At 35.8% G+C, this 12,236-nt stretch overlaps 1 protein-coding gene across 1 annotated transcript in view; it reads right to left on the reverse strand.

Moving 5' to 3' along the window:
• Window positions 1-12,236, reverse strand: part of LOC118736228 (protein tramtrack, alpha isoform-like) — a 66,934-nt gene that overhangs the window by 6,286 nt on the left and 48,412 nt on the right. Inside the window, exons 2-4 of the mRNA XM_036466341.1 lie at window positions 1,444-1,949; window positions 822-1,367; window positions 622-734 (exon numbers count right to left, since the gene is read on the reverse strand). Of these exons, the coding sequence (XP_036322234.1) occupies window positions 622-734; window positions 822-1,367; window positions 1,444-1,587 (803 nt within the window). The 5' untranslated portion in view covers window positions 1,588-1,949. The remainder of the gene's footprint in view (window positions 1-621; window positions 735-821; window positions 1,368-1,443; window positions 1,950-12,236) is intronic.

The following is a 12,236-nucleotide window of genomic DNA, read 5'->3' on the forward strand; positions in this document are numbered from 1 at the left end:
TATGGAAAAGTACAAAATAAATTAGCAATTATCTTTGAAAAAGTGGCATAAGTCAAAATTAAATAAGGTGCATTTTTTTTTTAACGAAATTTTTTCACGAAAGTGTAATTTTTATTATTCCAGTATACCCTTCAATACTGTACAGCTCGTCAAATGGGAAATTAAAAGTGCATTAAATTTTTTCTTCCATAGTAGGCAGATATTCGATGCTCTATTTTTAACTGAAGTTGTTCTCTATGCATTTTGATGTCAAATAATTGTTGTGCTCAAGTTGCACTTAAAAATAAAATTACGTGATAACTTATTTTAGTGTAATATTTCGTCTATTACTTTTTTAAAGGCTTTTATTTGCGTAATTCTTCTTCAAAATATAGCTAAAAATTTTATATGTACATATTTAAATAGCTAAACATTTTAAATCTTTTCAAACGACGTTTAAAAAAACTCCACAAACACGATTAAAAATACTACTGTCATAATTTCCTGCTCAACTTGTTTTTTTTCTAATACCGATTAACCTTTAATCCCTCCCATTAACCGTTGAAAAATTAGTCAACTGCTGTCTAACCAGTTTAAAATTTAGTATGTAGAAATTGTTTTTTTTTTTTAATATAAAAGTACCGTCTACTTACACTAGGGTCGCGCATATCGCCACAATCGCGTTGATTATCATCCGAGCCATCATCATTGCCCGAATATGAATCGCCCATTTTGCAATCGCCCATCTCGGAGTCCTGCAAGGAAAAAATAAACAAACAAAAAAAAAAAAGAGGTTAGAAATTATTCAATTTTCCTCCATACAACCATCAACCTTCACTCACATTCATCATGCCATCGCGTTCGAATTCATCATAATCATTGCCGGTGCCATTCGAGCTGCCCGACAATTTCCGTGGCCTGCCACGTTTACGTTTCGGCATCGAGGCCAGCGCTGAGCTAAGCAGCGATTGTTGTTGTTGTTGACCACCACCAGCAGCCAATGCAGCGGCACTAGCCAAACCACCAGCGCCAGCGCTTGAACCGCCAGCCAATAGGCTATTCTGTGATTTGCTGCGTTGATGTTGCTGCTGTTGTTGTTGCACCAAATATGGTTGAATGCGTTGTAGCTGTGGTGGCGGTGGCGTCGGTTCGACCGGTGACGGTTTATCGTCATTCACTTCGGTCAAACCTTTGATGCGTAACGATTCGGCGACACGCAAGAAGGCGGTAAGACGTTCCTGATCGACAGACACCTCGCCGCGATACATAAAGTCAAGCAGGGATTTCATATCGGAATAGGGTACGTCCTTTAATATGACAATGGGATGTTTTTCGGGATGATTGACAAATAGCGCATTGAAGTAAGGACTGCAGGCGGAGAGAACCATCTAGGTGGGGGGGGGGGGGGGGTGATGAGAAAACCAAAAATTAATTTCTTAACAAAAAAAGCATCCAAACACTTACCTTGTGTGCTTTCAAATATTGTCCATCCACGGCCAGCGTGACATCCGTAAACGTTTCAGCGTGCAATAGCTGATCGAATACAGATAGTAAATTGCTTTGATGGTTATTCCATCGAAGGCAAAATCTTTGGGATGCCATCTTCATTTGTAAGCCTTTTTTTTATATATGATGATGATTGGCTGTGATTTACTCACAACCCACCAACAACGCTGAGGAGTCAAAAATTATGTTTGAAAAATGTGTGAGTAATTGCGCCAGCCTATGGCTATGTAGCCAGCAGAAACGTTGATTAGCCAATGCGTGGTGTACAGCACGGTCGCAATTGGGTTTGATAGATCTTTGCAGTGCCTTCTAAGTTATAAGGATACAAGAAATTCTTGAGCCTTTCAGCAGCTGCCGAAATTTTATGATGCGTCACTTTTGTGTCTCCTCTTCGATTACAAGCCGATTAATAGTCCGTTTTCCTTTTTTTCCTTTCAAACGTTGTACATGTTTTTCAAATATTCCTGTAATGAGAAGAAAAGGAAACTGTAAATTTTTTACACTTTTCAAAAGGTATTTTTTATTAAAAGGAAACAAATTATTTTTCATTGACCACAGCAGCATTGAATTGAGTAGGCGGTGAAAGGAAAAAAAAAACAGCTCGTAAAATTTGTAGGTGGTGGCCAAATGCGCTGACTGAGTGGACGAAATCGAACTGAAAAGCGAGCACATGTGGGAGAGCCCCTAAAACGTAAATACTGCGACAAGGCAGCCAGAGCGAAACGACGCAAAAGCCCAACACGATTACGGCACCAAACACACAATACGAGTACAACAAAAAAATTAAGATGAAATGAAAGTGATTTCCACAAAAAAAAAAAACTTGTACATTAGGGTGTATCACACTCCCTACAAAAAAATTTTTAGAAAATACCTCCAAAAATCATTTTTTTTTTGTTATAAATAATATTAGTTTTTATTAAACATCACCAAAGATTATAGAAGAGTTGAAGCTTAAAAATACTGCTTAAAAATATTTAAAAATTTTATCAACGGAATCAAATTATTGAGATTTTTGAAAATGCATTTCAAATCGGTCTGGCTCGTTTAAATGTTAATACTTTTCCGAAATATTTTGGTGGAAGTCTTATAAACTTTACGTATAACTCCGGTGGAATAACCGATTGTTTTTTTTTTTTTTGTGAGGCACACTAATATACATATCGTGAATCATTCATGGCAAATCGATCCCTGCAAAATAACAGAGGGGGTTTGGTGTGACTCTAAAAGGGTGATAGAAAGTGAAGTTGAAACTTGAAGGATGGGGCGATAAAACGGTTAATAAAATAAGAGAAAGAGAAGGAATGCCTTCTGAGCCAACAGGGTGGAGGAAAGGCGGATGAGAACCACGGAAGGAAATTTAAGGAAAGTGAAGTTGAAAGCTAAACGAAGCGGTAAATAGGCTCTAGAAATAGCGGTAAGGAAATGGGATGTAGCTCCGATTGCAAAATCATTGAAAGTAGTGAGCAGCTAACTGATAAGAAAATTTGAGCGAAGCAAACTGATAATACACAAGGGACATTCAGCGAATATACAAAAATTTCAAATCAAAAAACAGCTGTGAAAGTTAATGTAAAAAAAGCCAAAGTAAAATGAGCAGCACGCAAGTTGCAGCGAGCAATTGAGCAAGCGTGAGATTGTGCGTGAAAGCGTGGCGAAAAGAGTAAATACATATATATAAGCAAGCGATCAGTGAACGACTGACTGAGCACAAGAAATTCGCGAAAGAGCATAGCAAAAAAATACTTTCAACAACAACAACAACAAAACAAAACACAGGCACACATGTTTTTTTAAATGCATATCAAAGAGATAATTAATTGCGAAGCGAGTAGTGTTTTAAAAATAATATTAAAAAAAAACAAAACCTACGCGCTGATAAGGCGAACAAATGCAATGGCAAACACACAAGCAAAGAATAAAAGCATAGAAAGTACGCAAATATATTAAAATCAAAGAACAGCTAACAGGTGGGTTTGCAATTAAAATTTGCGGCCTGCATGCAGATTGATAAATAAGCAAAAAAAAAATATTTCTAAAATACACTTAAGTATGTGCATAAAGATGTATAATAAATAATCAAGCTATGAATACCCAAGCCACTTTAAGTGACTATAACAACACCAACAATAAGTTCCCACGTTCTAAATACCTTGACTGACAGTGGTTATGCACACACAAATCACACCCACAACTAACAACATGTTTTCACCACACTTCGCAGCCAACTAAAAATATTTAGGTTCACACATAAACATTGATTACTTAAAACCAAGACTGAAAGCAGGTTTGTATCGAGTAATGATCATTTCATATGTATGTCTTCATTATATTTTTCATAATTATCCCACAGTATTTGTGAATTGTGTGCAATGCTTTCAATACCGTTTAAGTGTTGGCATTCAAATGATAGATTTTTTGTTATAAAAAACACCTTTTTTGCAAATGTGTTTAATAACTGCTCTTTTCGTTATACATACATTTGCAGTTGTCTGTTTCTGTTTTTTTTTTGTAGCAGTTGTTGTAGTTGTCTGTTTCTGTTTTTTTTTTGTAGCATTCAACACAGCTTAGAAATTCTTTTAGTATCATGTCTTTTGTTTTTAATAACATGTATTTTTAAATAACTGCTTTAAACCGTGAACGTTGAGTGTGATCATAACGTTCCTTTGGCAATTAGCTAAGCGGTTGGTGAAGCTTTTGTGAATGTTATTGATACTTTTATGAGTCATTTTATATGAGTCAGTTATTGGAAAGTTCTGCAGTATTAGGGATTTTGTAAATAATCTTCAAAATATTACGCTACCCATTCTCTAAGAGACCTGTACTTAGATTTTATTTTTTTTCCAACTCATTGGGTTTAACGATAAATGTAGGTCCGTCCAAAATGGTCTCTGGAACGTCACTGTTCCACGTTTGTTCATAATCAGCTTTCAATTACAATTGACTTATTGTTAATCTTATTGAGATGACCAGATCTAATTTCTCGAAAAGCAACATATAGGCAGACAAGATAATTCTCGTGTACTTGTTCGATGAAGCTACAGCTGTCATGTATGTATTTACTTTCAATGTCCTCCCACATATGGTTCGCTACCTATGTACTTCATCGGAAAGCGCTGACTGATTGAGAAATCAGGTCTTCTTCAGACTAGTTTAGAGCGCACAGTCACTGAGCTAAACGATAGAGAGTTTCACTCTATCTGTGAATAGTCATTGGGCTTTTTTGTAGACATTTCCAATAAATGAAATAGTTAAAAGTCTTTTGGAAGACAAGACAGTTTGAAAGATTTTATTTATTCTAGCACGAAATTCTACAAAAATGGCTCCCTTGCCAACTTTTATGGTGAAAAGCTCTTTTGACAGAAAGCGCTTGTATATTATTTTGCTTCCGCTGCTCCGACAATCGCAATGGCCGAGTGAGCAAAGCACTGGCGCGCTACTCAAGAAATCCGGGGTCGAGATCTGGGGTAGCGGCATATTTTTAATTATTGTTTTTTTTCTAATTTACATTTTCCTTTAGTTTTTAGATTTTATTATTTTAAAAAGAAAATAATATGTAACGTTTTTCTAAACATTTATACTTTTTTTATTATAGATAAAATTTTTATATTCTATTGTTGTAAGAAAAATATTTCTCTTAAATTCCATTTAATTTTACGAATATTATATTTTTTCTCTTTTCCATTAATTTTGTTTATCTTTTTTTAATTTTTTAAATTTTATTTTTTTTTTATTTTTAATTTTTATTGATTTAAAAATAAATATGTTTTACTTTAATTTCCTTGCATTTTTACGAGCTTATTTCATTTTATTTCTTTTTTTATTTTATTTATTTTTCTTAATTGTGTACATTATTTTAAAACGCAAATTTTCAAATTTTTGTTTTTTAATGTCTTTTAATTTTTAGGGACTTATTTTATTATTTTTTTTTTGTCTTTCGCACTACGACCGTTTGTCGTTTTGGGTTAAACAAAAAAAAAAATCGCCCGTTGTTCCTCCCAAGTGTACAGAAGCCCTTCTGCACTTAGTCCTTCTATAGTACTCGTGGGTGCTTTCGTTGTCTACCTGCCGATGCCGAGTGGAAGCATCTTTTCATCGGATTGTCATACGTTGTATTTTTTAGCGTTTAAGCATGTCCTACTGCTTGTCATTGCCGCTTTTTCAGTACCCGGCCCGACGCGAATAGGGCCATAGATCTTTCGGAGAATTGTTCTTTCGAAAGTTCCCAAAGCCTTTTCATCTTTGTTCAACATCATCCACGAAGAGCTAGGATATATCGATCTGTAGGGTTACCAAGAATTATATCCTATTGAGAAGTAAGCTTTGAAGGGTTTGATCGAGTCAACTTAGGTTAAAAATAGAGTGGAAGCTATGCGAAGCTAAAGACGAAGACAGTCGTAAACAAATGAATTTGTATGAAAGTTATCTTAGTGCGAGCGAAGAGGAAGATGAGGATTTTTTGTGTTGTTGTCATAGTCGTAAGCGATTGTTTTTAAGCTAAGTGGCGAGAGCTTGACAGACTAGACTTTTGTTACTTGCAATAAGTTGTGATTTTCCAGATTTACAGAGATTTTACATAGCATTGCCATTGGTAATCCCCTCAGAACACGTACGCCTATGTTCAAAGAACTCAAAAGCGGTGGAATACAGGAAAATAACTTAAAGGAAGCACATAAATAATAAGAAATCGCAAATAACTAGAAACCGCTAATTACAAGTAATTTTCCTTCAGGCTAAAAATTGGCGTGAATACGTGATTCTTAGAAGCACGAACAAGTGTTTCAGCCATGTAAAGTGATTTTTATTTTAGTATGTCTAACAGCTTACAAGCATATGTATAGTATGAAAATATGTATGTACATTAGGGTGAATCGCCAAAAAAAGACTACCGCCAAAATAATTCGGCAAAATATTAGGATCTCACGCAAATCCTTTTGAAAATACCTACAAAAATCTCATTCACTTAATTCCGCTAATAAAAATTTAAAATATGTTTACGAAAAAATATTTTTAAAAACTACATTGCTGTGTTTATAAAAAAAATCCATTTGTGCAGGTATTTCTAAATAAGTTCAGTTAACGTAAATCTTAATATTTTGCCGAAATATTTTGGCACAAGTCTTGAAATATAATACACTTTATATATCTGATGGAAAACAATACCGATTTTTTTTTTTTGAGAGTGATAGGTACACCCTAATGCACATATATACTACATCATAGATATCACATGCTTACTAAAATAAGCAAAACTGTTTTCGTGTAAAATGAACAATTGGACTCCCGGCTAAAGCCTGCAACAAGTGTGTCACGTCATTGGTGTATGCACATACATATGTACATCTACTTAGTTGGAACATTGAACAACGATCGGCGATCACTAAACAACCAACCAAACGAGGAACCATTTCCACGTGGAATGAGCGACACCGGCAGGCAGTAAGGCGAGTAAGCAAATACATATATGTATAGTAAAGGTAGCGACCGACGGAAGAGGTGTAGAATAACAAAAAAAAAAACTAAACTTAGTGGCGAGTGCCGCTCAAAAGCTGTATAGAACAGGTTTCTAAGCTATTAAGTTATTGCGCGAGTACTCGCTCGTATTAAATGGATGGATGTTGATTTGACATTTAAGATGATTTCAAATCAGGGAGCGTGAGCGTTAAGCAAAAATAAAACTAAAAAAAAAACACTCGGCACACACACAGACAACACAGCTGCTATGGGTACAGAGTTGGGAAACGGAAGCATAAGATTTGTTTTGAATTAAGTGTACTTTTTTAGGAGGTGGGAATGCCACAAAAACTAGACTTTAGGTATTTTGGAGCTTGCAGCTCAGTGAATGCTTTAAATCATTAAAACGCTGGGAATTTCGAAGTGTCTATTTGTAGCTGAATTAGATGGTACTTATGTATGTATGCCTTTGGAGTGACTCAAACCGGAAATGAACAGTGCCAAAGTTCGCTCAGAAAATATATACAAACTTGGAGTCAACAATTAGAATTTGTTGAAAATTTAAGCGAATGCTTGAATCTACATACAAATGCCCGTGTATTTGTGTGCTTGAGTGCCTTGAAGGAACACACCTACAAGAATATGTATGTATGTACATTTCCATATGCGCGCACCCATCTGAAACTAATGCGGCGACATTGTTGCTCAAAAATTGCATGCCGCAGCGGCATGACCTAATCGAAAGCCGTAGAGCCGCACACAGCCAACTGGTATGCAGCAAACTATAAATGTCAACTGGGCAGTCAACATACATACATACATACATACATACAACAGAGGCGATCATAATAAAATATGTATATATACATTTGTATGCATCCGCATAGTAAATATAACCATATACATACATACATTTGTATGTCCATATAGACATAAACAACAGACGATCATTGTTCATCGTTTGCTAGGCTAGTTTCTGCCTGTTTGGCTCGTCTCAATCGGGTAGCCGCCCCAACTCGCTTTTCCATGTAGCGCGACAATTTTAGTGAAACGCAAAAGGGGAGTGCAATATCTGATCTAGCTATGGTTCAGCGGAAAATCAGGCACATTTCTATTATGAAACATTCCTGTTGCCATTGAAAAGTTTATACATAAGCGTATTCGTATGAATGTTCGCCTCATTGTGAATAACTGCAGATGTATGCATGGCTATAGGAAATTCATGGAAATCCGCCTTGTATACATACATATGTAGATATCTATCAATTCCATTTTCCGAATGCTTTGAGGCTTTATATCAGTTCGGGAAAGGCAAATGGTACCTATGCGACTCTTTACAACAGGCGAGTGAGTACCCCCCATGGGTACTGCTTTATTTTCCAGTTCTGTTTTTCACATATTTTTTTAATAGTTTTAGATATCTACGAAGTATAAATGTATACCTAGTATATGTATCTAAATATGTTAAAATATCTCAAAGTAACATTAAGCTAAAAGCTTCCAAAAGCTTTATAAGGTAGTGTAATCGCTACGAGCTTTATAAAAAAAGCACGTTCCGAAAAAAATATTATTAGGCTTTAAAACTTAAAGAGTTGGATTTGAATTCGAAAAATAGTTTTAACCCCAAGTTCCACAGCAAAACTAAAATATAGTATGTAAGTATTTTGAATATTTAAATTTTAAAAGCTTTTAATCCGCAAAGTATAAAGCATGAGCTGGCGCGCAAGATACAGTATTAAAAACTCAACAGTTTATACTGAATAAATGCTTCAAAAAATATAAATTGAAAGCTTCTAAGGTGCGTTCACAAAGTCAATTTGAAATTGAATTTGCTTTTTTGAATTATTCCGCTGTTTATATATCGACGGCTGAGTGGAAGATCGACCTATCTCGGCAGCCGGGTCGAAAACGTTCTATCTCAGAAAACGTTTCAATAACGCCTTACTTCAGAATTTCCAATATATTTTCAGTTGAGATAGAACGTTTTTGAACCTAATTCTTAAACAGGGTGTTCTTCCATAAAAGTCTGAGACAGCGTGTTCTTCAACCAAATTATGAAATAGTGCGGTTTTTAAAAGGTTTTCTGAGATAGGGCGTTTTCAAACTGGTTGCCGAGATAGGTCGATCTTCCTCCAGACGTCAGCCAGCTTCAGTACTTTCTTTCGAAAGATAATCCCGGATCAGTTTAGTCATTGGGAGCCAAAGTCCTGAAAATCTATCCATTTACCTACAGCTCGATGTGGGGTTTTCTCACGTCAGCTTCCTTTCTAGGGTACTTAACCCTTGGATATTGCTTTCCAAAGAATGAAATTTAAGCCTCCAAGCATCGAAAGGTTGAGGCTTTCCAATTTACTTTTACGCGTAAACGAGGCTATGGTTGCCTGGCTGTGTCTTGCCACAGAACTCCCCGAGATATATTCCTAATTCTAAGCTTGTTGTGATCCGTTTACAGGGAGTCCACTACAAAACACAGCGAGAAAACCAAGAGAGGATATTCCCTTTCAAATTCTGCCATTTTACAAAGGCCATCGTTCTCCCACACAGTTAGCCATTTTCTAGATAAGACGTAGTAGGTTTCATGGCGGGAAATCCCCTTCTCAGCATCAGCAGAGACTCCTATTGTGTACTTTTCTCTGCTTCTAGCCCCACTCCGAACTTGGTTATGCAAGTAGGGAACTGCTATTCAGATGTATTCTACCGTTATTATCTACATATTTATTTATATACATATGTCAGGGAAGGGGAGCAGGAAAATTTATGTGTATGTATGTATGTATGTACGTACTTGTATTTTAATTTCACCTCTAAGTTGACTAATATTGCCCGTATGAAGGGTGTGGAGTATTGCGGAATGACGCCAAAAAAGGCAATCAATAGAAAATATTATTGTACAACAACTCAACTGCAGGAACTACACAAAAAAATAAAAAATAAAAAATCATAAATAAATAAATTAAATGAAAAGCAATAACAAAAAATACCGACAGTGAAACCAAATGAAGGTAACATTTCAGTAGCTAATTGCCGACAAAAGGTATGACGAAGCGAAGCGAGGCGAGACGAGCCCAGGTGAACAAAAAAAACTACAGGCTGGCAGGCAAGTGATCGTGTGGCGGATTTTGGTTATTCCCAGCTAACGATCGATGTATGTATGTATGTATGTGCATAAATATGTAAGCTGTTACGACGCATGAGGAGCGCCTGAGCGAAGCAAAACCGAGGTGAAAAGCACACTCGAATGGAATGTAAAGCAGTTGGGGAAAAAGTTATGAATAGACAAAGGAAAATAGCAGCCGAAGTACAGCGAGGCACAAATGTTTGTAATAGAAAATTGCCTGAAAAAAAAAACTCAAAAACTCTAGGACTGTCTATGTATGTAGTGCGCCTGCTTTAGACATACATATGTGTGGAGGTGGTAAAGGTCGCAGAAGTGTGTAAACTATGTATAAGCTGAAAACATAGAAAATGTAAAAGGCAATTATATTTACAACTCAAATACCTACAAAGTCATTTGCTTTGCGCGACCGCTAGTGGCGACGACTCGCTAGGTTGTCGTTGATCGTGGCATGGCGGAACGTGAGGTTCCATTGGCGACGTGATTCGCTACAAGAGGATGTGTCGTTCGTGGGGAGGAGGAGTGGGGTGATCTTGACGCGAAATGTGAATACGCACACACACACGCAGCCATAAATATGGACACTCCGATAATTGCTTGCTTACAATGAATTTAAGGGGTCGTATTGGGTAAGCGCAAACAGAATTTCGAAAAAAAAACACGGCGTGACAGACAGGGGATTGATGGCGAGCACGACGATCAAAGTCATATACACACACACACACATGCACAGGTGCACACCAGCAGCCAGTATGATTGTAAGGCGAACGCAAGGCGGCAGGCAGCAGGCAACAGGAATGGCCGCTAAAGTCAACAAAGCTCACACAACACACTTGTTGAAAATTATCTTATCTGATTTTTGAAAGTGTACCTAAATATGTATGTACTTCAAGACCTTTACCACATGCTTTTATTTACATACATACATACATATGTATGCACATACAGATTTATTTTCCTTATAATACGCTCTGACCAGGCAGAAAGGCAGTGAGCCAACCTGGCTCACCTACTTCAAGCAGTTTACATGAAAAAAAATTTGTACATCCATACATACATACCTACATAAGTAAATATCTATAGAGGCAAACACACGTGTATGTAGGTATTTTTGTCGTATATTTAGCTTTCCTGCTGCTTAAGCACATATCGCTCCATACTTACATATGTAGCTACAAGATAGAACGCCCCAAAATTCCAGGCAATGCGTAGGTATTTACCTCTATAGCAGTCTCGCAGGCATTTCGTTGGTACTTTTTGGAGATCACAAGTGGCGCTCTTCACGATTATTGTTAAATGATACTGCCGTTGTTGCTGTTGTTGCAGTATATTGACATTGTTGTTGTTATTGTAAAGTCATGATAAGGCTTTTGTGTCGCGCCGTCACCACTAAAAATTCGTCCACAGGCTACACGAAATATCGGCATCGTTTTCATTTCGTTTTACTGGTGGTGTTGAAAGTCAAATAGCTATGGATGTAGTGTAAGTTGTGAAATTCGAAACTTTATGATCCGCAATGGCAGCGCAAGTAAAGGAGCAGAGTACTAAACGAAAAATATGTGTACAGTGAGTTTAAAAAGTATTTTTCATATTTTTTTTACGATATTCAAAATGTTTTTCATGTTTTCTTTTCGTAAAATTTCTATAAAAATATATTAAGTTCATTTTGTAAGAAAAACCATGTAAATAAAAATTTAAAACTCTAAAGAAAATTTTGATTATGATTTCTAAATTTTCCATCTGATTTTTTACAAAAAAAAATCGAGTACGCAGTTTTATAGTAAATTTAATTGTAGTACAACAAAGTGCAAATTTTAGGTTGCTAAAAAATTCCGTTGAATTTTGATAATTTTGTTTTTTTGCTGTTGGTATTGAGCATTTTCTTTCAAATAACGAATGTTCTTGTATGAAAGAAAATGTTTAACACTGTCAGCAAAAAAAAAAAATATATAAAAAAACAACGAAATTTTTCCTTTTTTACACTAAAATTAAATGGGCTACATAACTGCTAATACGAAAATTTTTCAAAAAATCTGATTAAAAAGTTTGAAATTTTGACGAAAATTTTTGCTGACTTTTTTTAAATTTTCTCCAAACTTTGAAATTGTGATATACCTAGTTTTCGTTGAAGAATGAGATATGTATATTTTTTTATAAAAAAGTTAACACAAAAAAAAAATAC

Source organism: Rhagoletis pomonella, unplaced genomic scaffold (genome assembly GCF_013731165.1).
Source record: "Rhagoletis pomonella isolate Grant_MI unplaced genomic scaffold, Rhpom_1.0 Rhpom_scaffold_00001, whole genome shotgun sequence".
NCBI lineage: Eukaryota > Metazoa > Arthropoda > Insecta > Diptera > Tephritidae > Rhagoletis > Rhagoletis pomonella.